Raw genomic sequence first — 26,868 nt, 5'->3', positions numbered from 1 at the left:
CTTCCTTTTGAAAGCATCTACTGAGGGATAGTGTCTTGTTCTCTCTTTCAAGAACAACCTTAAGACATTATGGTAAGTAAATGATAACTGTTTTACTTCAGCAAAACATAAAGTACAGTATACTCAGTGAAATAATGCAAAAGAAAGCCAGGAAGTCTTACTTCAGACAAAGAAACAGGCATAAATCCAGATGCAGACTTGGAGCAGGCACACAGAGAGTGAAGGCATTAGAGTAAGTTTGTTACCAGCAATAGCTGGCTCTTATAGCCCTGGGTCCCCACACAGCTGCTAGGGCAGTTCCTAATTACTCAGCTGCATTTCTGGCAGCTAATCTAGCTGAACAACATCTATGCTCTGTTTCCTTTTGCCTCTCCTGGAATGAGGGTACTAGCAAAGTCTCCTCCTCAGACTCTAACTCACCCTCAGATTCATGAACACTTTCCTGCTCCCCTTCCTCTTCTGAAGAAGAGGAATCCCTGACATCACTCCCCCTCCTAGAACACCCCTCCCGACCCAGAAGAGGACCAGGTTTCCCCGGGTAGTGCTGGTGAAACTGGAACACTAACTCTGGAGCATGAACATTGGAAGCGTCCTCCCAAGAACGTTCCTCCGGCCCATACCCCTCCCAGTCCACTAAGTATTGCAGGCAACACCGATGAATGTGGGAGTCCAAAATCTGAGCCACAACAAATTCCTCTTCACCATCTACGATGACCGGCGGAAGTGGACGTACCACCCCTGTTTCTGGCTCGACATGATGAGCTGGTACCAGGAGGGACCGATGAAAAACTGGGTGCACTGGCAGGCTATGTGGTAAGTCCAACCGGTATGCCACAGGGTTGATACATGCCAAAATAATGTAGGGACCAATGAATCTAGGTGCCAGCTTCCGGCAGAGTTGTCTTTGAGCTAAGTGTAATGTGAAAAGCCACACCCGATCTCCCACCTTCAAGTCTGGCCCTGGTTGTCTCTTGGCATCCGCTGCAGTCTTATAATCCTGCTTTGCCTTATCCAACTGCTGTCGAAGGAGATCCTGCACAGCCGTCAATTCCTGCGGCCACTGGTCCACAGCAGGCACAGTCGAGGAAGAGCCCACCACTGGGAACACCCGAGGATGGTAACCCAGGTTGGTGAAGAAGGGTGTCTGCTGAATAGAGGCATGGAGCGAGTTATTGTAAGCAAACTCTGCCAACGAAAGAAGGGCTACTTAGTTATCCTGTTGGTAGTTGCTGTAACAATGGAGGTACTGTTCAAGGGTGGCGTTGTTCCACTCAGTCTGACCGTCAGACTGCGGATGGTATGCTGAGGACAGGCGGGGTTCGATGTCCAGCTGCTGCAGCAAGCTCTTCCAGAACCGCACTGTAAACTGGGAAACCCGGTCGGACATTATCCCCTCCGGCAGTCCATGGAGTCGGAAGATATGGTGGATGAACAGGCGTGCTGTCTCTTTGGCCATAGGTACTCCGGCACACGGAACAAAATGTGCCATCTTGGAGAACAAGTCCACCACCACAAAAATGGAAGTGTTTCCACCTGACAGGGGCAGGTCTGTGATAAAGTCCATGGAAATCACCTTCCAAGGTCCTGAGGGCGTAGGTAAGAGTTGCACCAGGCCTCCCGGTCTGGTTCTTTGCCCAGCAGCAAATAGGGAAGGAATTCACGTAACGGGCCACATCTGCTACAACACGAGGCCGCCAGAAATCCCAGGTCACCAGATGCAAAGTCTTATGGACATCGAAATGTCCTGCTGTCTGGTTGTCATGACATTGTCACAGGACCTGCTTCCTACGGGACCCAACAGCTGATCTCCCCTATACACAAGACCATCCTGAACTCAATATGGCAAATTGTCAGCCATCTGTAGTTTCTGCTGGGCAAACTGATCCCTATTCTGGGCCTCCCGGATCTGATCCATTAACAAGGTTGGCTGCTGCGTTGCCACAAAGTGCTCAGGGCGAAGGATTGTTGACGGAACCGTGGCTGCCGGATCAACAGCAAACTCCAGCTTCCGTGAAAGGGCATCTGCCTGCTGGTTCCGGTTTCCAGGAACATAGGACAGCTGGAAATTGAACTTGGAAAAGAAAAATGCCCAGCGTTGCTGTCGCTAGGTCAGCTTCCTTGCAGTCTGCAGATACTCCAGATTCCTATGATCTGTGTGCACCTGCACTGGATGCACCACCCCTTCCAGATGATGGCACCAGGTCTCGAACGCAGTTTTGTTGGCTAGCAACTCCTTCTCCCAGATGGTATAGTTGACTTCTGAAGGAGTCAACTGACGGGAGTAGAACACCCTTGGGCTGCAGGTTGCAAAAGTACAGTTCCGATAGCCACATTGGACGTGTCCGCCTCGACGGTAAAAGGTGTGCGTGGGTCTGGGTGCTGCAGAATGGGGTCCAAGGTGAAGCGCTCCTTGAGTGTCTGGAAAGCCTGCTGGGCCCCCACTGACCAATGAAATGACCCCTTGCCTCATAACAGCTGAGTAATTGGTGCTACCAAGGTGGCATAGTTGTCAATGAAGTGTCGATAAAAATTGGCAAAGCCCAAAAAACGCTGTACATCCTTATGGCACCGTGGGGGCTGCCAAGACACGACAGCTTCTACTTTGGCAGGGTCCATCCGAATCCCTTCTGGCGAAATACGATAGCCCAGGAAGTCCACTGAGGATACGTCGAAGGCACACTTCTCAAGTTTGGCGTACAGTTGGTGTTCCCGGAGATGCTGGAGCACTGCATGGACATGAGCATCATGAGCTTTCTGGTTCTGAGAGTAGATGAGAAAGTCATCCAGATAGATGATCACAAAGCGATCCAAATAGTCTCGGAAGACCTCAATGACCAAGTGCTGAAACATCACTGAAGCATTGCAGAGACCAAAAGGCATCATGCAATACACGTAATGCCCATAGCGCATTTGGAAAGCCGTCTTCCATCCATCTCCAGCTCGGATCCGCACCAGATCTCATTTGGTAAAAATCCGAGCAAAGATGACCTCAAGACGTCGCCAGGAGATATGCGGGTTGTGCTTCCACAGCCAAGGCATTCCCAACACAACCAGGAAATTCAGGATGACCGTGGTGTAAAATTGCAGGGTCTTAAGGTGTCCTTGGACCTCCATCTGTCATCTGATGTGTGACTGGTCCCGAACGCAGGAGCCGTCCGTCGATGGTCTCCACAGGACGAGGTTCAGGAAGTAACTCCACTGAGAACTGGTGTTCTCAAGCAAAAGCAATGTCCATAAAGTTATTAGAGGCCCCAGAGTCCAGTGTGGCCCCTATGTATAGTGGGGAAAGGGACAGCACTGTCAGAGTAACATTGACCACCAACGGGCCACCAGCAGTTTTTCTGTTCGACACCTTTCCTGCTGAAACACCTCCCCTCAGGTCACCAAGCCCCTTCAGACCTGAGGGTGGGCATTTCCCAACAGCTCAGGACCTCTCCCTTTGGCAGGGCAACTTCGAACAAAATGTCCCTGCTGACCACAATAGAGGCAGAGGCCTGCTTGGAGCTTTGTTTGCTCCTAAGTGTCAGATAAAATCTAGAGCAACCCACAACTTTTATGGTTCAATGTGGTTCAAGGTCATGTTAAACCAAATCACTTTGTGCATTATTTAGCTGCCACAGAGCAGCTAAATTTGTGCCTCCCTTCTTTTGGGATAAAGTGTCCATGTAGATGGAGCCATTGCAGCAAATGACCAACACTGAAATGTTGAGACTTAAACTACACTAAACATGACCAAAGAAACATGTAGGAAAAGGAGCAGAGCACTACAACAGACACTCAAAAGTTTATCAGCCATATTTCAATCTAGGAGCCTTTCAAACCATTTCGGGAGACAATCAATTTTAAAGTAAAAGTGAAAAACATCTCAATAGAAGACTCATGATACCCTTTTATATACTTGACAGTTCCATCAGAATTCATATGTAAGTGAAAAAGCAGATAATTCCTCTAATATAAAAGGAGAATCAGCTACTTCTCACACATAGAACAAACATTTGATGCCGATAATTTTGTCTTACATTTGCACACTCTACAATGTGCTTCAAGTTTATGAAGTCAAATCTTATAAATTTGGAACTACTATAAAATATAGGTGCAGAGTGATAACTACACAGAACATAACTCAAACACTGTAACCCCATTTGCCTAAGAAGAAGTGCATTTCGTGCTCTCTTTTTTTACTTGAGATTTAAGACTAAAATCTAATTACTAGTCCCAACGTGAGTAGATTCAGTGAATTAAAATGATTTACACACTGGAAATTGAGTCAACCTGTTGACTCAATTGTTTAAGATTATTATTATATATAAATCATATTGATTTAGTTGGTCTATTCAAGTTGGGTCAAACAATTGAATTTAGGTCAGCAAAATGTCGATAATAATAGCATTTCTTTTATTTGATAATACTTAGTTTACTTAGTTACATTATGCTTATGGAAACTTCTTATGCAGCACCTAAATAACTGAACAAGCTCCACCTGCCCTGGGAAACATTGGATGTTTATGAAACTTCTGAACAATCACACAATAAAAATTCATTTAACATTACAATTCCTTTAGTATGGAGGAAATACTATGACACACAACAGGATTTCCAACAGCAGTTACTGTTCTATCAGCAGTGACAGTTTGACCAGCATAGACACAGTCTGGCCAGAATAGATAGCATGGAAGTTTACTATTTAGAGCTAATGTTCTTTAAGATATGCACATCTAATTATTTTTTAAAATACCAGACAAAGTGTTCAGTATTTTTGTACTTTTAAAAACAGCTTGTAATGTTGGTTTTTATCACTGTAGTCTCCACATTCTCTTAGAAAGCAGCAAAATTGCAAAATTACTATTCTAATATGCCTCTTAATAGAAAACCAGTATGATAGAGTGGCTTGAGTGTCAGATTACGATTCTGGAGAAGAGGATTCAATTCCACACTCAACCATGGAAATCCACTGTGTGACCTTGGACAGGTCTCATCCTCTCAGCCTCAGAGGAAGCTGAAGAAATCCCCAATCTGAACAAATTTTGCCATGAACACCCCATGAAAGGTACATCTTAGCATTGTCAAAAGTGAGAAATGACTCGAAAACACACAACAAAAAGACTCTTAACATTTTGCCACACAAATGTTAATTGCTGATATTCATACCACATAGAGTATCCTAGGTCTTGGACCTTCAGCCTCCATCCTATCATAGTGATCTGACAATGCATAATTCTATAGCAGATGGAAACTGCAACTTGCAATCAAAATTTTATACATTTTATTTCAAGCTAAAAAATTTTTTTGCCTATGAAGAGAAACAATATCTAAACACGACCTTCTTGTTTAGTCTGGGTTGCTTTGAACATTCCAGTAGGTATGCTTGGAAGGAGGATCAAGATTATCTAGCTTCACTCACAATTTGTTTCAATAAGGTCCATGTTCTCCACAGCCATATGAACTGTTTCTTACTTTTCTAAAGCTCAGAAACTTCTTTGGACAGAGAAAGAAATATTTTTTTAGGTCCCAAGCATATGATAAGAATGCCTTTTATTCCTTCATCTGAGTCATTGATAAATATATTGAATTTCAGTGGGTCTTGTGGCATCCCATTTACCACTTCTCTTCAGGATAAGGAGCCACCTTTGAGCTCAGTCAGTTAACCAGTTTCCAATCCATCTAACAGTAACATAGTCTGACACACATTTCTCTGGTTTCTTTGTGATTATCACAGGGAATCTTATTGAAGACTTCACTGAAATCAAGATATGGTACATCCATAGCATTCCCTTCACCTATCAAGCATGTAATGCTATAAAAAAGAAATGAGATTCATCTAACATAACTTGTTTTTGAGAAACCCATGCTGACATTTTGCAAGGATGGCACTCCTTTCAAAGTGCATCAAGATTGAATCTTTCCAGGTATTGATGTCAGACTGACTGGGCATTAGTCGTTGCAGTATCAATTTCTTAGCCATTCCCACCTTTTCCAGTCTCATGACTTCAAATGCATAAAAATAAAGTCAAATTGTGAAAGTGTGGCCAATTCTAGATAGAGAGCTATAATGTTTTAAGAAGCTTTAGGGAGAAGATGAGCTTGCAAAATGCTCCATCTAAATACAATGCACAAATGGTCAAAATATCAAAGAATTCAAACCATTATGAAGTTTAGGCAACACCAACAATAAGCCACGCAATGAACAGATTCCAGAAGAAATGTGATTCCTACCAAATAGACACAATCTACATCATTTGCAAAGAAATGCTGAGACTAATATTCAGCGAAGGTAAAATGAGGGAGTCATGTGACAGAGGAGAGACCTGAATGGCAAAGGAGACCAGACTGTTTCAAGAGGGTTAAACTTTGGTTAAGGGAGTTCCAAAGAATCAATTTGAGCTGCAAGACAGGCCTGTAGCCGGGCTGGGGGGTGTTGGGGTTTCAACCCCCCCCCCCCAAATTTTCAGGTTAAAAAAAAACTGGTTTACTCATGAATTTTAACTGGTTAACCAAATCCCCATGCTAAGTTTATGAGACACAAAAAATTAAAAGTCCCTCCAGACACTATCTCAAGCAGATATTGACAGGCTCCTTCTTTGGTGGAGGCTCCTTCTTTGGAGGCTTTTAAGCAGAGGCTGGATGGCCATCTGTCGGGGGTGCTTTGAATGCGATTTCCTGCTTCTTAGCAGGGGGTTGGACTGGATGGCCCATGAGGTCTCTTCCAACTCTACTATTCTATGATTCTATGATTCTACAGGCATGTAGCTGGGGGGTGGGGGGTGGGATAAGGGGTTCAACCCCCCCCCCCAAATTTTCACACTCCCCCCCAATTGTTTTCTGGCTATGGCCCTGCTGCAAGATGTTATGATGAATATGAGAAGATGCTCATCATGGCAAAAGGCACAAAAACAAAAGGTAGCACAGAAACAATAGGTGTGTGTGTGTTTAAACAAAGCAGCATAAGGAGAAACAAGAGAAGAGATAAAAGTGGAGAATTAATTAGATGACTGAAATTGATACTACGTTATAGGAAGCTAGGTTTTGGATCTCTGCCCTCTAGATTTTATGTAATTGGTGAGTTTATGAGAAGTGTTGGCTGAGAAAATGGTGATGTTTTATAGGTCGTAATGGCTAGACTACAGTTATTGGCACAGATTTCAAAATTTGACAGGTAGATGAGCTTTTCTACTCTGTATCCTTTTTATTTGGCTTAAAGACCAACCCATTGATGACCAGTGTTGTAATTAATCTTAGACGTTATTATAGAATCATAGAATCATAGAATAGTAGAGTTGGAAGAGACCACATGGGCCATCTAGTCCAACCCCCTGCTAAGAAGCAGGAAATCGCATTCAAAGCACCCCCGACAGATGGCCATCCAGCCTCTGCTTAAAAGCCTCCAAGGAAGGAGCCTCCGACACAGCCCCGGGGAGAGAGTTCCACTGTCGAACAGCTCTCACAGTGAGGAAGTTCTTCCTGATGTTCAGGTGGAATCTCCTTTCCTGTAGTTTGAAGCCATTGTTCCGTGTCCTAGTCTGCAGGGCAGCAGAAAACAAGCTTGCTCCCTCTTCCTTATGACTTCCATATGACGTTATTAAGAAATAGGTGATTGCTCCAAATCGACTTGGAAATGTTTCACTCAAAGAGCTTCAAAAGGCAACAGAATTTTGTGTCACTGCTGCTTCCTGCAAAAATCTCAGGTTGAAATGCCCACAGTAATAATCACCCTATTTTCTCCAAGATCACTAGCCATCCCTCACATTTTAATCTTGTCTAGATTTATTTCTGTTACTTCAGATTCAACCATAATTGTCACTCAATGGTTTACAACAGAACCTACTACTGAATTACATGGCGATGAAAGACGAAAATGAATGACATCAATACTTTTCTAACTCATACCGAACCCTGGATAACCTCTTCCAGAATTTATTCCATTGCTATACAAAGAAAAAAGAGAATCATTGCATAGGAATAATTTTCCTGACAATGACATTGCCTCTATAGGGATTTTTTTTAAAATACTTTGAAAAAAGCAATCATTCCTACTCCTGTCACAACCCACAGTATATCTGGCAGAAGCTAGTACCCTTTAATATCAAAAACCACTAAGAAGTCAATAAAATTAACAGGGCTATATCTCCCCTGTCACCCCCACCCCTCCTGAATTCTGAGTGCTACAGGAAAAGTAAAATGATTTTTGTTCCCAAACTAGACAGAAGCCAACTTAGCACTGATGAGATAGGAAGTCACCTATGAACATCTACATGTATACAGTAATCATATCATATTGTCACAACAATTAGAATTGTTTCTGTTGTGGTCAATCTGCTACAAATCGCTGGTATAACTTATTCTGCAGCTTTTTTATGCATTTTGGATTGTGGATTATTCCCAATTTTAAAATACATTTTCTTATTTGACCTTTTATTGATGTGTGTTTTCTTCATCACCACCTGAGCTATTATACATACAATTTTAAATATTAATATATGGATAATATTTCTCTGATGCTTCTTTTAAAGATCTAATCACTGTCTCCTTTATGGGAATTACATTCACATGTAAATAAACTTCCATTTAAAAGGAGATATAATTCCAACTAGAACTATTTTTGATCAAACCATAAGAGTAAAGACAAAGATCCACCCAGAGGAAAGGTGTTCTTACCATACATCAAGGGAACCACTGACCGCATAGGCAAACTGATGAAGAAACACAACCTACAAACTATCTACAGACCCACAAAGAAAATCCAACAAATGCTACTGTCAGTGAAGGACAAGAGGGATCCTCTCACCTTTGCAGGAGTCTACCGTATACCATGCAGCTATGGACAAGTCTATATAGGGACCACCAAACGCAGCATTGCCCAAACATGAATCAAACAACATGAGAGGCACTGCAGACTGACTCAACCAGAGAAATCAGCCATAGCAGAGCACTTGATGAACCAACCTGGACACAATATATTATTTGAGAACACAGAAATGCTTGACCAATCCAACAACTATCATGTCAGACTACACAGAGAAGCCATTGAAATCCACAAGCATGTGGACAACTTCAACAGAAAGGAGGAAACCATGAAAATGAACAAAATCTGGCTACCAGTATTAAAAAAACTCAAAAATCAGAATAGTAAATAAGAAGCAACACTCTGAAAACAGAGGAGTTCCAGACATGAATCAATCAGGGGCAGCTAACGACTCTGAACAAAGGATGCCCCCAGGCAGGAAGAAGCCAGGAGATGAAGCTATTCAATGCTAATTTAGGTGATTAACTACAACATTCACACTGGCCTCCAACTGACAAAAGTTCTTCTCTCACCCTGGACTTCCCACAGATATATATAAACCTTCCTTGCTTAGTTTCTCCATACCTCACAACCTCTGAGGATGCCTGCCATAGATGTGGGTGAAACGTCAGGAGAGAATACTTCTGGAACATGGCCATACAGCCCGGAAAACATACAACCACCCTGTGATCCCAGCCACGAAAGCCTTCAACAAAACGTTAACCTAAGAACCATCAATACCTAGTTTCTGCCATCTAATACTAGTGTAGTGCTAGTAGAGTTAGAGTTAGAAATCTTTGCATGTCAATTTTTGCTACCTCTTGTTTGCATACTTCCAATTTGCTTATCCACACTCCTTTCTCTTCCTGTATCATTCCAGCCTACAGCCATTAATTCTGTTTTTTCTCTCTCCTCCATTAGATCATGTATTTCACGATGCGCCAGTGTTTGTAGCACTACTAGTACTTGCATGTGTTTCAGAAACATAGCTAAACTTCTTTCTTTTCTCTGTTGAAACTTGTGGTTGTTGCTCAGCTTCTGCCTTACTATTTCATTGTTCTTCTTGAAAGTTCAAATACTCTCTCTACTATTTACCAACAAAGTAATGAATTTTTGTGTGCCTTCATATCATTTCCAACTTATAGTAACCCTAAGACAAACCTATAATGGGGTTTCTTGGTAAGATGTATTCAAAGAAGGTTTACCTTTGATTTCCTTTGAATTAGTGTGAACTGTCCAAGATCACCCAGTGGCTGAGCAGTGACTTGAATCCTGGTCTCCATAGTCATAGTCCAATGTTAACCGTTCTGACTTTTTTGTTAACGAATTAGCATGTTAATTCAGAACCAAAACTATGAACTTTATTATTGTATGAAGCGTTATGCAATCTAACAAGATATCAATTGGAAGAGTTCCTTCAGATCATTCTGTACTTGTTTCTGTATCCTACTGTACAAAGTGTAAGCTTTTAACACTGAATATTGCTTTACCACAGACCTTGATGATATAACTATATGATCTAATATCTACGTATTATAGGTTACATTCCACTACTTTTATCAACCAAGGAGCCAGGAAAGCATGCAACCTATGGTCTCTTCACTGCTTATTCCCAGTTTACAACTGCCTTTTCCAAGCTGGTTATCTTCAGATGTTTTAGAATACAATTCCCACCACCCCTGACCACTAATAGATGGAGCTGATGAAATCTGTAGCCCAAACCATCTGGAAAAAACAATATGAAGATCAATATACTTAATCTCAGATTGCCATTGCACATTTTTGATAATATAATTACACTGTGATGGAACGCCCAAGCCTTTGGGAAAAACTATAGTGTCTGGCTTTACTCAGGAGCTATATGTAAAAGATCAAGATCAAGACCCTTAACATACAGTGGCACTTTAGGCAAGGTGAAAAGATAACCAAATTTCTGTTCATTTGCGTATTAGTGTTGAACTTTAATGCCTGTTTCTGTAAGATTTGCTCTATACAGCATTTTTTACCAACCAAGTTCTCAGATACATTGTCCATTGTATAACATCAGCAAAATGTGAAATATTCATCAGTATTAATTTTCGTAGCTGCTTTTTCTTCACCATCATCCATTTTAATCACTGTAGTGATCGAGGGTAACACTAGTACTTCATGTTATGTTGTTTGTAATTTGCCTGAATATGTTTTATTATTTTTATATACTATACTGTATGCTTACATTCCTTTAGGCAAGGAAGTATACCATTACTAATGTCCAATAAATAAAATAGAATGTCAGGCACAGGATTAGTATCAGATGAGCCTTCAGCAATTCTGCCGTGGTCTCCTTCGCCAAAAGAAGTTCTATCTTGACATGCAAACTTTTCTTTTATTTCCTGGTGAATTCATGTTATGGAACCTGAAATATGATGGAAACCTTTTTCTATATCTTCCCTGACCCACCAGAACCTATTATACTACTTAATTAGGGCATATAGCCAATTCCTTCCAAAGTATCTGAAATACATACAACTAGCATCCACTGCAAGAAAACCTTCACTGACATTTATCCACTGACACTGTAGCATTTATTCTTACCATCTGTGACTTTCTAATATCTCTGTAATATAGTCCAGTTCTGTAACATGAATCCCAATTTGCAGGTATTTGGGATTAAAGAAATTGCTACTAGCTCCTTCTGAATAAAAAATTATACTCTAATGAAACACTTTAAAATTCTCACAAAATTTATCTTGTGATAGTGATAATTGTCTTGACATGCCAGTTCAGAAGTCACAGACCTCCACAAGATTTCTTGCCTCCAGAGCAAGAATGGTACAGGTAGAGTTCTTTTGTCAAGTTTCAGTAGTTTGCACAGACTGCCTCTGTGCAAAACTAGTGTTTTTTCCCTTTGTGAAACAATGCAAGTGTGCACACACACACACACACACCACACACACATAAATACATCAAAAACAGACAGACTAGCAAAATAAGCAAAAAGACACATATAACTTATCCGATACTTCTCAAGCAACTCAGACATAGTTGTCATAGTTTTGTGCAAGAACTAGTGTTAATACGGGCATAAAATATCTTGTGCACAACAACAGCTGTGTATTAGCACTAGTCTTAATACACAGCTATCCCTGAAGGCCCAAGTAACTATGGTTTTACAGAACTTTACATCTTTTTTCTGGAACAGGCTATTATGGCTGTCTTTGAATATTACTATAAAATAGTATTTCTTCACCTTCTAAATCTAACTACACAAGAACTTGTTGAGACTGTATGGCTTAGTGGTATTTTATTTGTTTGTTTGAAATAACACACAAAAATACACTTAATGCTGCACTCAAATTGTCTACCATGAATGGAACTTAATGCTAATCTATAATTAATATTTCAGTATCAAATACTGAATTAGATGTCTGACCTAAATGATGAAAAACACTACTTCAGGAAACATTTTCTTTATCCCTTAATATTAGGTTGATATCGTGCTTGTGCAAAGACAAAAGGATTTTAATTAGTTTTTTTTAATTTGAGGTTTTTGTACATTTAACTGCATAGTATTATACTTTCATTACGTTATTCTCTTATTCAATAAATAATGACGTCTCAAAAGGCAGACTATTTTCGTCATGTTTTATCTGTATGTAACCATATATATATATATATATATATATATATATATATATATATATATATATATTCTTGCTTAACACAAACCTTTGTTAATTCTTTTACATGACATGAATCAGTACACTCAAATAAGTTAGGAGTTTATGTTAATATTACCTTTGTAAAATGAGTGGGTAAAGCTCTGTTCAGGAATTAACTTGGCAAGAAATCCATGGTTCAAACTTGGGTGTGGGATAGATGGTATGACCACAACTGTGGAGAAAATCATGGAGTCATTTGTGAGCCAGCTACTTTTTGCTTATGCTTTGGTCCACTGTGGATCCATGACAGAAGTCCTATCTCACTGAAACATGCAAACATAGCGCTAACAACATATTTCTCAGAGAGAAATCAAGAGATAGGAAAACAACATACCTGCAAGTAACGCATAATAGAAACAACATTTATAGGAAAAGACAAGTAAACATACACTGGACAGGCAAGGCTGGAATAATCAAATGAAAACAATATTCTCATACTCTGGCACTATGAAATAATTCACAAATGGAAAAATACACCAAATATAGACAAAAAGTAAGAGAAGCCATAATGTTTAGCTAATTACTTCAAATGGCAATTGTAAACCTTATAAGTATGTTTTTGCAGGAATATATGTTGTTTATACAGTTACATGTACATAGTAAACTATAACAATAAATTATACGGTTATGATTTAAATAAAGAAATAAAATGGTCTAGTCACAGAAATAATATTAGTCATTTTTACAAATTAATAAATTTGCACAATAAAGTTTGAAGTACAAGTAAATCAAAATAAATAGATCTGAATTTATATATCCATAGACAGTCAAGATAAAGATTTATACAGATACAGATGCATTGATTCACTTCCAAAATATTTAAGCACATGGTTTTAAACTTTTTACCTTTTTTTAACTTATGTTTAAGTCTTCAACTAGTTCAATATGTTTTAATTTGTTAAAACCGTTTTATTGTATTAAATTATTTTAATCTGTTATTATTTTTACTAATGAGCAGCCCTGAAACCTCATATGAGGTAGAAAATAAATATTTTAATTAAAATAAAATAAAATATTTTAATAAAACTAAAAATAAAATCGTGCTTTTCATATAATTTGTATATGTTAATTAAGTCAGCAAATAAAAGTCAAGAAACAATGAAATTGAGTAACTCTAAAATCCATCTTCTGTGTATTAGATTTTCATAGGTCTATCAACCCAATAACAGAAAAGCATGACTGAAAGTCAAAATGATTCTAGAGCTAGTAATTATTATTTCTCAGACCATAGAAAAACTAAGTAGACACATAAAACCTGTTTTCATTATACTTGTTCTTCTGTCACGTTAATATTTTTCTACCCCCGCACTCTGAATAAGTATCACCTTTGAAGTTATGGAAAATTGTAATAATTAGTATTTACAATTACAAAGAGAAGTTAGTAACCTTATCTGCAGCTAAAAGGGGTTTGCCTAAATAAGGACAAAAGGAAAAACAGTGCCAAGACAGCTTTCAACTTTCATTATAACAGGTAAACTGGCAAAAAAAAGATGGAGATGCCATACTTATTTGCAATTTTGAACCTAATATTGAAACAGAATTTTGACTTCATGATACAAATTTGATAAGCATGACTATGATACAAATTTGATAGCCATGACTATCAGATTCCTTCCCAAATCCATTCAAAATAAGAGTAATATTCCAATCGTGCAATTTTAGGAAAGAAAATATTATACACTCTAAATTCTCATCTTATTCCCTTTGGTCTGGATAAGGCAGACTCAATCTCTGAAGAAAGTGGTTTTAATGATTAAAAATTACAAATAATTCTACATTACATACAGTAGAGTCTCACTTATCCAACATAAACGGGCCGGCAGAACGTTGGATAAGCGAATATGTTGGATAATAAGGAGAGATTAAAAAAAGCCTATTAAACATCAAAATAGGTTATGATTTTACAAATTAAGCACCAAAACGTCATGTTATACCACAAATCTGACTGAAAAAGTAGTTCAATATGCAGTAATGCTATGTAGTAATTACTGTATTTATGAATTTAGCATCAAAATATCACAATATTTTGAAAACGTTGACTACAAAAATGCGTTGGATAATCCAGAACGTTGGATAAGTGAGACTCTACTGTACATAAAAGAACTGTGCAGATTAACCAGGAAGTGCAGGTTTTAAACCAGTTTCCTTGCCTAAAACACCAACCAAATCAAATTCCACAAAGATTGAATCAAAAGGTCTAGTGACTTATAAAATCGAAGCAAAGTAAATTCTATTATTCCTACATATGTTCATAAAAGAAAATCCTCAATTTCCACTACCTTACTAGAAAAAACCCTGCATTTTCTAGCAATGAAAATCTAGCTAATTTCACAGGGCTCTAATGTACAAAATCAGATCCTCCTCTTCTTCTTTTTCCTCAATATCAAGTTTCATAGTCTAGCAAACATTACTGACTAGAATTCTGGACAATATTGCAACTGCTGCTGCTATACTACCACCACTACAATGATGAAGTCAGGAGTTAATATGTGCTCAATATAGGACCCACATGATTTATATATACTCAGGTGACTGGATATCCTATTTTAATGTTATGTAATGGTTATCCTATGCTGGGAACAGTGTACTCCATATTGTTTATGCAGCTCATTACTTAGATGCTCAGTAGGAGTTCTTCCTTTATTTGTGCACAATTTTGCTAAGTTAGATGGCGGTTTACCTCAGACAGAAAGCCAGATGAGGACAGGGAAGTTTTCACATTTCTGATTATATTTTGGAAATAATTCCACTGACACACTACATGTCGATTACTGTCTATTGCTTGTGAAAATAAAAATAGGTACTTCATGATATCAATGTTAAACCTTGCTTTAGTTTTCGGTGAATGAAAGAAGTCTTATACCAATTTTTTTGCCAATTTTGTTCTGTAAATTCCATTTCAACAGGCAGAAGCACTTCAGAGCTGCAGTCAAAGATCATTCTCATGTCCTGTTACATGATTACCTTTCTTCCTTGTCTTTGTTTTAGATGGTGATGCCAAACATTGAACCTGAACTTTGTACACACTACGTATGCACCCTGTATTGAGCTTTAGTCCATCTGATAAAAAAATACCAGCTTGAGCTGAATTCAAAATACACATTTTTTTGAATTGATATTATCCCCAAAAGATGGAAAAACTATTATCTTGCCTAGATGAAAAACATAATTGGAAAGGAAGGTCCCATATATGCAGAATTTGACCGTCTGTGTCCAATAGTCCAAAGCAAAAATTGATATAATGCAAGAAATGAAAATGAACAAATTTCTTCAGAGCAATTTATCTTAAATAAATCACTAAAAAGCCAACATGTTTAACAGGTATTTTTAAATTTTTAATCATATTTATTTAATAAAATATCTATAGCCTCAAAAACAACTGAAACATAAACTGTAAAACAAGAGGTACCTGTACTTGTTGGTGAATTTATTTCTTGCCTGATATTTCTACCTGCCTGGCTTCCAGATCGTGCAGTTTCTCGTTGTGGTTCAAGTATATCTCGATACTTGGAGACCATTAATACAGAAATGAAGTAAACCACAGCCAAAGCTAAAAATTGTGCCTGTTTGCTGTCATCCTATAGAAAAGACAATTGAGTACAATTTAAATATACAATAAAATATGTTTGTTACAATTCTCTCATTTCCAGTCTCGATCTGAACAAAGCAAATGTGTTGCTTGCCAAAAGAGCTATTACCTAATAAGGGGTGCAACTGAGCCAAATATGTATAAAAGTACTCTTGGTCAAAGTTATGGCCATATTCTGAACATTCAGGAGCACAGTCAGGTCCAGAAGTTGCAAGCCTCCCTAACTGAGTTTTACAGTTAGGTCATCTCCCTATTTACAGTTCAATTTCTATTGAGCAACATCATTTCCTTCTTTTTTCTGATTTATTTATTTATTTATTTAAAACATTTATATTCTGCCCTTCTCACCCCAAACAGGACTCAGGGCGGAGCACAACATATATACGGCAAACATTCAATGCTGAAACATAAAATAAACCATAAACACTAAAATCAGTTATTTTCACATTAAAACCATTATTTAAAACCATCACAAGTCAGCTGTACCGTATCAGGTCAGCAGGGTAAAATTTCCTATTGCTGTCATTATTGCACTGCCCCAAAGGCTTGGTCCCACAGACTGGTCTTTATCATCTTTCTAAAGGACAAGAGGGAGGGGGCTAATCTAATCTCACCAGGGAGGGAGTTCCATAGCCATGGGGCAATCACTGAGAAGGCCCTATCTTTCGTCCCCGCCAATCATGCCTGTGACAGTGGCAGAACTGAAAGTAGGGCCTCCCCAAAAGATCTTAATCTCCGTGGTGGTTCATATGCCTTGAATTATTGTGTCTTATATTATTCGCCATCATCACAAAGTAGCCCCCCAAAAGCTACTTCATCCAAGCTCAATCGAATCATCTTCCTAGTCAATTCATTGTTCCCAGCAACAACAACAACAACAACAACAACAACAACAAGAGCTTTATTTATATCCCACAACCATCTCCTGAAAGGGACTCGGGGCGGTTTACAAGCATGTTGTAGTGCAATGGAATATACAATACAGTAAAACACATAACACAATACAGTAATACACAGAACAATTTAAACAATAACCATGTCACTAACATAAAACAGATGTATTTAAAAACAGCATAAAAACAATGCAAAGCACAAGAAACTGTTTCTCTAACTATCTCATCAGATGAGCCAATTTGCCTGTCAAATGCTGCTTCCTCTCCATTTTCGGCACCGAGCCCTTCTCACATTGTGCTCCGTGCTGAAAAGGGAGAGAAAGCAGTGCACACTGCCGCCACAGCAAGACAAGAGCCTTCCCGTGTTCCCTTCCCTGCAATGGGGGGAAGTCGGGCGGAGACACCTTTCCCCATGGGATGAGGGTCTAGGTAAGACAGGCAATGTGGGGCATGGAGCAGCGGTTTCTCCTCCCCCTTCCCAGAACCCATGAATCCATGGGCCTTTATGATAATATCCTCAGGAAAGAATGTGTGCTTGCAAGTCACCCCTCTTTAACAGAATTGTCCCTCACAATAGTAGGGAAAAAATCCTATTGTAGCCAGGAATCCATCAAGATCCATCTATCTCACATAAATATTTTCTTAATCAGCCTTCAAGCCTGGCAGTTTAGAAATCTCATTAAACTTTATCAAGAAGTGGGGTGGAAAACTGCTGGTGTTTGATAGTGCATTGGGAAAGCTATTAATAGTCAATATTTTTGTTTGAAAAAAAGATCACTCCTAGGACTAAAACAGCACGGGGGGGGGGGGGGGCTTTTCCCAACTGGAATGAGAGTGGGTGGCTTAGGACCCTAAGAGATGTAGTTTCTTCATGACAATAAAGAATGGATAAATTCTCATCCTCTTACTCAGAACTCACTACTACTCTGACCTTAAAAAATAATCAAGCATCTGATAGCAATAGAACGAACTCAATGGATATAATAATGAATGCCATATAATTCTGGGTGTCTATAGATGGGAGAGGTCTCTGAATGAATCTTAAAATTCAACAGAATGACCATGTGGGAAGAAGGCAACCACCACTTCTGAGACAATCTTTACCAACACATTCAAGGGCATCCTTACCAACAAAATTGTAATTTTATATTAATGGCCAACACCATAGTATTTGAAACAGTGTTTTTGTGTGTGTTTTGTATTTTGTGTTAATTCAAGTACATGTAACAGAAAAGCAGAAAAATAGTAATAACTTATTTTATACTACCATTATCATAATCACCAACAACCAACATGATGATATGGAATGTCATAGTTGTCAGGGTGTATTGTCTTTGGAATAAGATACCAAATTATAATATGGCTCTTCCATACAGCCATATAACCCAGAATATCAAGGCAGATAATCTACAGTATCTGCTTTGAACTGGATTATCTAAGTCCACGCTGCCATATAATCTAGTTCAATATGGATTTTATACAGCTTTATGGAAGGGTCCTCACTGTCATCAAATCTTCATATACGCTGAACTTCAAATGTAAAATATTAAGATAAAAATATGCATCACAGATTTACAAATATCTCTGATTTTTCAATTCAGACAGATAAAAACAACACAGACATGAATGTTTTGAGAAAAAGGCTATGTTAGAATAGTACTCACCACATCACGAAATACAACTGCTCGCAGACGATTTATATCAACATCCTGAAGAAGCCTATCGGGGTCTTTAATAGGCGATAGATTACCAGGAACGTTTTCGAGTGGAGTCTAGACATACAACAGTTATACAATTCAAAAACACCTCTTTAATACTTTTAATATGATATATGAAGTTTATGATATTTATATTATATTATATTATATTATATTATATTATATTATATTATATTATATTATATTATATTAGAGAAAGAGGGTGCTCATTTGCAGCACACTGCCAACTCCATTTCCTGGTAAAACTGAGGCAACAATCAAATCGATTTTTTTTCCTGATGAAATTTAAATAAATAATAAATAAAATATGTAGTCTAGATTCACAGATAAAGTAGCACTGTAAATTAATAGTTTACCAACATAACTACAATACTATAATAATAGGTAATCAACCTATATTTCAAACTTTTCCTATAGAATAGATTTAAATAAAATGTTATTACTCTGGGTGCAACAGACTTGAGAGGCAATTGCTAAATTTTCTGATACACAGAAGTAAGATAGACATGTCAGAACTCTTAAGACCCCAGTCATACAGACTTGATTAGGGTTGACGTAAGATCTACTCCCAAGTGATTTATTGCTTTGTATCAAAGTAGCGAAGTGAGGTTAATCAACACTTGCTTAAATTATATATAAGCATAATGATAGATACACCTAGCACAGATGAACAAGGGCATCTGCTTGAACTTGTTCCCTCTAAAATTACATTTTTTAACTTTCCTTGATGTTTTAAAGACTATGATAAATCAACAGAAAGTCCACAGAAATTCAGGTAATGATAATCACATTGTGCTAAAGTATGAAGGACTAAATGGAACCTTTCTTAAAGACTGATCTCAATCATGATCAGGGGTAATTTTCAAGACTACTGTTTATATTTTCATAAAAATGGTAAATTCTGTATTACCAGTGTGATAAATCATCATTGCTGAATAACATTGTAATTAACATTAATAAATAAACTTACACTGTAAAAATGAAATGAATAGGAAATAATACTTTACCTTAGCAGTAGTAGTTGCACTTATGCCCTGGAAGGTCTCCTGAGTTTTACCACTGATTAATGATGATTTGTTTAGTCTATCTCTTTGCCTTTGTCGACATTCCAAACAATTCCTCACAGCAACACAACAAACTAAAAAAGGAAATTAAAGAACAATCTATTTCTATGCATTAATAAAAGGAGAAAGACCCATTGAAATAACACTGTATCATAATATCTGTGTTCTTTTATGTTTCTAATTGCAACCGAAGGGCCAGAAATAGTGCTGTAGCATATGTTTGGGATACAAATGGTCTAAGATTTGATCACTGAAAAATCAGACAGCACAGAGCTTTTCTGGATACTTTGGAGAGCTAGTTCTGTCACAATTCCAAAGTTTCCAGTGTTATGATAGATGGCCCAGTGGTCCAACTACTGAGCAGTTACAGTAGAGTCTCACTTATCCAAAATTCGCTTATCCAACATTCTGGATTATCCAATGCTTTTTTGTAGTCAATGTTTTCAATACATCATGATATTTTGGTGCTAAATTCGTAAATACAGTAATTACTACATAGCATTACTGCCTATTGAACTACTTTTTCTGTCAAATTTGTTGTATAACATGATGTTTTGGTGCTTAATTTGTAAAATCATAACCTAATTTGGTGTTTAATAGGCTTCTCCTTAATCTCTCCTTATTATCCAACATATTCGCTTATTCAACGTTCTGCCAGCCCGTTTATGTTGGATAAGCGAGACTCTACTGTATATACAAGCATCAAAGAAATTGGACAAATGGAGTAAATGCCAAAGAGTTAGACAAGAACTGTTAAAAATGTAATATGGTGATGTAAACATAACCATCGTAAGAGTTAAGAGAGTTTAAACGAAGTGAATAAATTCAAACTTCAAGCTGAATACAAACTTGAAAAGGTTATTGTAATGTCACTGCCACCCTTAGCCATACCTCAAGGCTAAAAATCAATTCATTTTCATAAAAGAAAAAAAATCTTGTTGTGTTGTTTAAAAAGAAAACGAACTAATTCCAGCTGAGAAACTGTCTTCTATCAAAGTATTTATTATTTGCTTTTGTTAAACAGTACACTACAGTACACTACGGAAATGATGGAGTAAACTATGTAAAAGGGATTGTGTGAATTACTGTTCTATTTGCTTTAGGATGTCCAAGAGGTTGTCATAGATAAAATGTTAAGATTTAGGGGAGGGGGGGAACTACAATAGAGTCTCGATTATCCATCTTAAACTGGAGGGAAATTTAACAGATAATCGAAACTGTCGGATAATAGGAAGGGTGGCAGAAGAAGGAATCTCTTCCCCTGTTGAGGAGGATTACAAGAAATAGCGGCGGGGCACCTTCCAAGCCTCGCTTGTCCTCTTCCTCTTCCTCCCCCTCCTCTCCCTCCAGAGCCAGCTTGTAATCCCCCTCCTCTTCTCCCTCGGAAAAAGAGGAGGGGGATTGCGAGGAACAGCAGAAGGGCACCTTCCAAGCCTAGCTTGTCCTCTTCCTCCTCCTCCTCCTCCTCCTCTTCTTCCGAGAAGAGGAGGAGGAGGAGGAGAAGCAAGGTTTAGAAGGCCCTCCCTCCCTCCCTCACTCACCAGGCCGGTCCCGGCAGCAATGGCGGCAGTGGCAGCAGACCCAGGACCCAGCCTGGTGAGTGAGCAAAAGAGCAGGGGAAAATGGCTGCTGCCCCCTTTACTGCACTGGCCCAGGAGGGGGTAAGTGAGGGAGAGAGGGCGCCCCGGGCCTCGGATAATACGGAGTGTCAGATAAGCGGAAGACGGATAAGTGGGGCTCTAATGTATGTTTTTTTTGCTAACAAGTTATTCTTGTATGTCTCATTTTTGCTTTTTCAGTGCATACTAAAATGGTTCAACTTTTTAAAATGCTTTAGAATAAAGCCAGTCCTGCTAATAAGTTAAATACTTGCTCTTGCTGGATGAGGATGCAGTTTACTGATCAAAACTACATATATCAGCCATGAATTATTGTGCCATGGAGATTAACATATCAACAAATTACTGTTAATTACCACTGGGAAATTAAAGATAGTTTGGAATGAAAAATGCATATATTCTGAGCCATCCATGGCTTCTAATTTGAGGTATCTGAGAAAAAAAATTACACCCTCAAAAGGGAGGCATTACAAAGAACGTCTTTAACAGAAGCAACTCTCCAAAGAAAAACAATTTGTTCTACGTCAGAATTTGTACTATTTTGGAGACAATCTGTCTTGGTGAAAATATGTATAACCATATTGTCCTATAAGATCATATTTCTGAACAACTTTAACATGTTAATGGAAAATATGACAAAGTTATTTCATCAAAATCAAAACCAGGTCAGATTCCACATGTATATTTTTTTACTGTGGCCTCATTCCATTGATCTGTAAGTAATTATTTAATGCACTGAGCTGTTCTCCATGCAAACTTACCAAGCCTTAGGCACTGTCGCATTAAGCCTCCAGAAGACATGTTTTTTTCAGCTTCAATTTCACTAAAATTTAGTGAGCTGGCAAATACTAGTACATCAACCATAGCCATCAGGCGGCTGAGGAAAGTCACCGCTGTTTCTGCTGACATACCCTGAGTTACTTCAATATTCTCCAATTCAGTCTTGAAAAGAAAGTCATTACATTAGACCTCTAAAAGTATGACACATCTGAATGCATGAATGTACAAATTTTCACTGATTTACTTTATACAGCTTAGTTGTGATGAAACCGCAAAGAAACTGACTAATAACACTATAGTAATGGTCATGAGTAGAGATGAATTCATAGTATCATGCTATATTTAGGATTGACAATTTTATGTCTACGTAAGCATCAGAAAATCCTATGAAATCCATGGGGTCATCATAAGCCATTAAGCTACTTTAAAGAAATACCCCCCCCCCACAAGATACCCACTGGAGGCCAAGAAGCTGCTGTACCCTTTTTACATGACTGGGGAAATAAGAGCAGAATACAATCAATATTGTAAAAAAAAAAAACTTGGTTCTCCCTCTGAGTTACTCTGGTAGAAAAATTCTTTGTAACGCCATAACAGACTATAAAGTCTGGCATTTTGGCTAGGAGAGATCTTATGTACTGGATAAAGTGGGTTGTAGGTTGAAATAGATTTATCAGTGTCTTGGAAGTCACAACACTCTGGATTCATATACCCTCTCACACACATATTTAATGCAGTGACCTTTCAATGTAATCTAAAAAGAGCATGTGCAAATGAAATTATAATTAAATTATTTGGAACAAAAATTTCCAAGAGAAATTGTCGAAACCATTCCTGAGTGACCATATTTGCAAAATCAAGCTTTCTTCACATGATTATTTTAAAATCTTAGAAAATTATCACACACACGCAATCAAAAATCTAAGGAATATGAGGTCATTTCATCATTTTTTAGACCCAGGAAATAATTTTTGAACCTGCCTGGAACAGAAGCCTTTTCTTGTTAATTTTCTGGGTTTTTTTAAAGGCCTTTCTGGGCTTCAATTGTCCAAAGGAGGCTGCAAAATGTGGTGGAAAGGCACCCCTTGCCCCCAACTGGACATTTGGGGAAATTTCGGGAGAAAACAATTCTTTCTGAATAATTTCCCAAAAATAGTTTTGAACCTGAGGTCTCCAAATGTGACGGGAATGCAGTCCACACTCCCTAGATTGAATTTGGCGGCATTCTAGAGTAAATACATTTTGTTTGGACCCCAGGGTACACAAAAAGGACCCAAGTGAGCTGCACTTTGCCCATCCCTGCTACAATCATATTGAAATACATTATATTCAACTCTATTATAACTTAGATTTATAAAGTACTCAGTATAAACATATTGAAAATTAAGTTTACTGCTGTCTGCTTTCATTTCTGAGTTATTTGGTGATAACAGACCTGATACATTTTAACAAACATTAAAATTGTTTTTGCTGTAAAAGGAGTAGCACTGGTAGAGATGCAGACAAACTACTGTAAAAAGTTTTGAAATCTGGATGCGTATAAGTGGGACTTTCAACAGTTTTCTGAGATAGGTTCCCAGTTACTTGAAATTGAAATCCAAATGTGCACTCCGTCCCACATTTCCATCTCTCCCAGTCCCAACTATCATCTGTAACTGCATGCTAATGTAACACATTCAGTTCTCATAGAGATATTAAATAATTGCCTTCCTTCAGGCTTCCAAAAAGATTTCCCTTGTCTGTCTAAGATTTTCCTTGTCTGTGAGTAGGATTACTATATGCGGACAACCACTCAGTGAATGAATGCAATTCCTAAACATGATCCCTCTCTACACTTTAGACTCTTTCCCTGATCTTCTAGCACTATGGATTAACCCACGTGTATTACTCACACATTAATCCAGATAATTTTGGTGTTCAAAAATTATGGGGGCATTTGGAAGACAAGTCTCCAAAAAGATTCCAATATAATTCGGCCGAAGTTTAGTCTAATCCTGAAAGAGGAGATCCTTCAGGATTCCTACATATACTGTGCCACAGTGTGCAGTGGGGAAACAGCACACAAAGAACTACTTTATTATTTGGAAATGCTGTACAGATGTGCTTCTTAAGCTAGTTGATGTGGAAGACGAGCAGGGTTTTCCCCCAACGTGCTAGGTAGGTACTCTCTTTCCTGGAAACTCTTTGGAGCAGCAGCCAATATGCTAGGAGGCATTACTTGTCCCTGAACAACCACTTGAGAATAGTACTGCCCTACTCAAATCTTGTGGGAAGAAGCACAATAGAGGTGCAAAGTGAACAGTAGGTAGTCACATATTGTGATGCATGGATCAAAAAACTGCATGCAACACTATTTTGTAGATGTTATCTCTAGTTTTAGTCAAACATAATTATGGTATAGTAAGCACAAATAATTTCATGGTATATATAAAATATTCATTTCATTTTAGAAGCCTGACTAAATAAAAATAAGCAAAAAATAAAGTAAATTCCAAAATCTAGGAACTGAAACTTGTAGTGGATATACTAACCTTAGAACCCTTGGCATGAATCAGACAAGGCAGACAACAGAATATAACAAAAAGAAAAAGAAAAATTACAGTCAAATGAAAATACAATGCAAATTGAAACTACTATTATAAAACATTTTAGTTTATAAGTTGAATATTTTAATTTTAAAAAGTGATGTAAAAGTGAAAGCACTAAATTAAACATCAAATTGCATGCCATTATAGTTTAATATATGCAATTAAGTTATGTATTAGACATATAAGACAATAAATATTGGAAGTTGAATGACAAAAATTGAAATTCTACATTGTTTGGGATAATTAAATGCAGATGGTTTTTCACAGCATGTTGAAAGAATTCATGCAATGAAAAAACATCTGCATTTGCAAACACCACCAACTGACCTCAACTGCACTCTTACACATGAGTATTAAGTTTGAATGTATTTAAGTTGGGTACCATTATCACACATTTTGAAATACAGAATCCTCTGGTTTTTTTTATTTTCACGGTTTCAATTTTAAACATGTCTCAGTCAACAGCTGAACTTTGCAACACGTTATGAATAATTTCCCAAAGAGTATTCTCTTCAACAAGGCAAAACTGCCACAGCAGAGCATTTACAGATCAGCTGTAATACTATGAAATGTACTGTGTCAGTAATTTGGCTGAGAAAGCAACATCTAACAACATTCATTACCCACATAGCAGCTGTGTTTACTTTGAAATGTTCCTACATTTTCAAGCAAATTTCAAAACCTAGGATCTCCAAAAAAATTGTAACTGGATCTGCATCCTTATTAGAACTACATGTTCTAATAAACTGCCCTAAGTCCCTTCGATGAGTGAGGGCAGGTTATAAATGTTGTTATTGTTGTTGTTGTTGTTACGTGACTTAGGCCACTTTCGAATCTATGCTGTTTATAATACTATATAACTAACATGATTTGCTGCTAAATAAAGAAAAAATGCACTTTCATTGGGAGTGCTTAAAATAACACACTGAATACTGGTAACCTTTTAAGAGGAAAAAACAACAACAACTCTCCTTCATGCCATTGCACATTCATTTACAAATGTAAGAAAAACCTCTTACTCCATGTTAAGCCAGTTCTTTCTGTGCAACAAGCTGAACAGTGTACTTTATAATTGCTTTTTAAGTATGCAATCTATCTTCCACCCAGCCTTTACTTAAAAAATCAAATTTCCTTATATTATTTGGCTCATCGAGGAACGATGAAGAAAACCAGCTTTTCTTTTCACATGTCTCGGAACATTTTAAGTCTAATGAATTTTTATCACCAGGAAATGCTATGTGCAAGTTGCCCAGGGAACACATTTTCCTTTATTATGACTATTGATCACACCCTTAACAGCAAAACAAATTAAAGGTCAAGAGAATTTTCTTTCCTGGGTCAGACCATAAAAGAATTTAAATACAATTCAATTGTAAATCCCAATTGAAGTATACTCAGTTATTCAATGGTATTTACATTTAAAACATTAATCAGGTTTCATTATGTTCGGTGGATCTAGTCTTACTGGAATGAAAAACTAGTCAGTTAGAGTGGTAAACAATATTCACAAACCTCCCCGTCCTTGATGAGAAAGTGTTTCTTAACATATCTCACCAAAAATATGGTCAAACAAAAGAGAGGTTGTTTTGTACTTGAGGATTTTTGGACATATAAATGATGCATATAAAATAGACAATAGTTTAAAAGAATGAGTTTTTTTAACCCTGCATTTTTTTTCTTTTTTAGAAAATGTATATGAAAAGCATATTATCAACACATTCTCAACATGCAATTTACAATTTATCCACTAGATGGAAATATTGTACCTACAGTTGGAGATGTTGCTGCAGACAACAAAGGTAGAATTCCTCCACAGGCAATGATAATATTGTCTACCATTTGGGAAATGAGGTGGATAGTATTATGTACAAAAATAATATTTTCATTGCTGTTGACAAAATCCATAACAGACTTTGTAGAATGGCTACAGAAAAACAACAACAACAACAAAAAGAAAAAAGCAGGTCAGAAAATACGTGGAGTTACTATTATAAAGTTCAAAACACACAAGCCTGATAACAGCATGAAATCATTTTTTTTTAATGTTTTAGCCAAAGTTGTTTAATTTGTTTTAATTGTATATTTAAATGTTTGCATTTTATTATTGTATACGGCATTGAATATTTGCCATTTTTGT

General features: G+C 37.6%; 2 protein-coding genes across 4 annotated transcripts in view; both read right to left on the bottom strand.

Annotated features, from left to right (window-relative positions):
* LOC100554350 (neurobeachin) overlaps positions 1 to 22,338 on the bottom strand; it is a 385,661-nt gene extending 363,323 nt beyond the window's left edge. Inside the window, exons 1-5 of one of the 3 annotated variants that reach the window (XM_016992607.2) lie at positions 22,125 to 22,338; positions 19,688 to 19,818; positions 18,627 to 18,734; positions 15,890 to 16,058; positions 12,557 to 12,652 (exon numbers count right to left, since the gene is read on the bottom strand). In XM_016992607.2, coding sequence (XP_016848096.2) covers positions 12,557 to 12,652; positions 15,890 to 16,058; positions 18,627 to 18,734; positions 19,688 to 19,818; positions 22,125 to 22,272 — 652 coding nt within the window. In that variant the 5' untranslated portion in view covers positions 22,273 to 22,338. The remainder of the gene's footprint in view (positions 1 to 12,556; positions 12,653 to 15,889; positions 16,059 to 18,626; positions 18,735 to 19,687; positions 19,819 to 22,124) is intronic. The other 2 variants (XM_008107912.3, XM_062974715.1) reach the window with 2 other exon arrangements.
* A 1,269-nt stretch (positions 22,339 to 23,607) lies between these two features.
* The window catches only part of LOC134297377 (neurobeachin-like), a 90,873-nt gene continuing 87,612 nt past the window's right edge, over positions 23,608 to 26,868 (bottom strand). Inside the window, exon 23 of the mRNA XM_062974716.1 lies at positions 23,608 to 26,655. Coding sequence (XP_062830786.1) covers positions 26,472 to 26,655 — 184 coding nt within the window. The 3' untranslated portion in view covers positions 23,608 to 26,471. The remainder of the gene's footprint in view (positions 26,656 to 26,868) is intronic.

Source organism: Anolis carolinensis, chromosome 3, assembly GCF_035594765.1.
Source record: "Anolis carolinensis isolate JA03-04 chromosome 3, rAnoCar3.1.pri, whole genome shotgun sequence".
Taxonomy (NCBI): domain Eukaryota; kingdom Metazoa; phylum Chordata; class Lepidosauria; order Squamata; family Dactyloidae; genus Anolis; species Anolis carolinensis.
The sequence above is the reverse complement of the archived record's forward strand: the minus strand, read 5'-3'. Positions and strand labels throughout refer to the sequence as shown.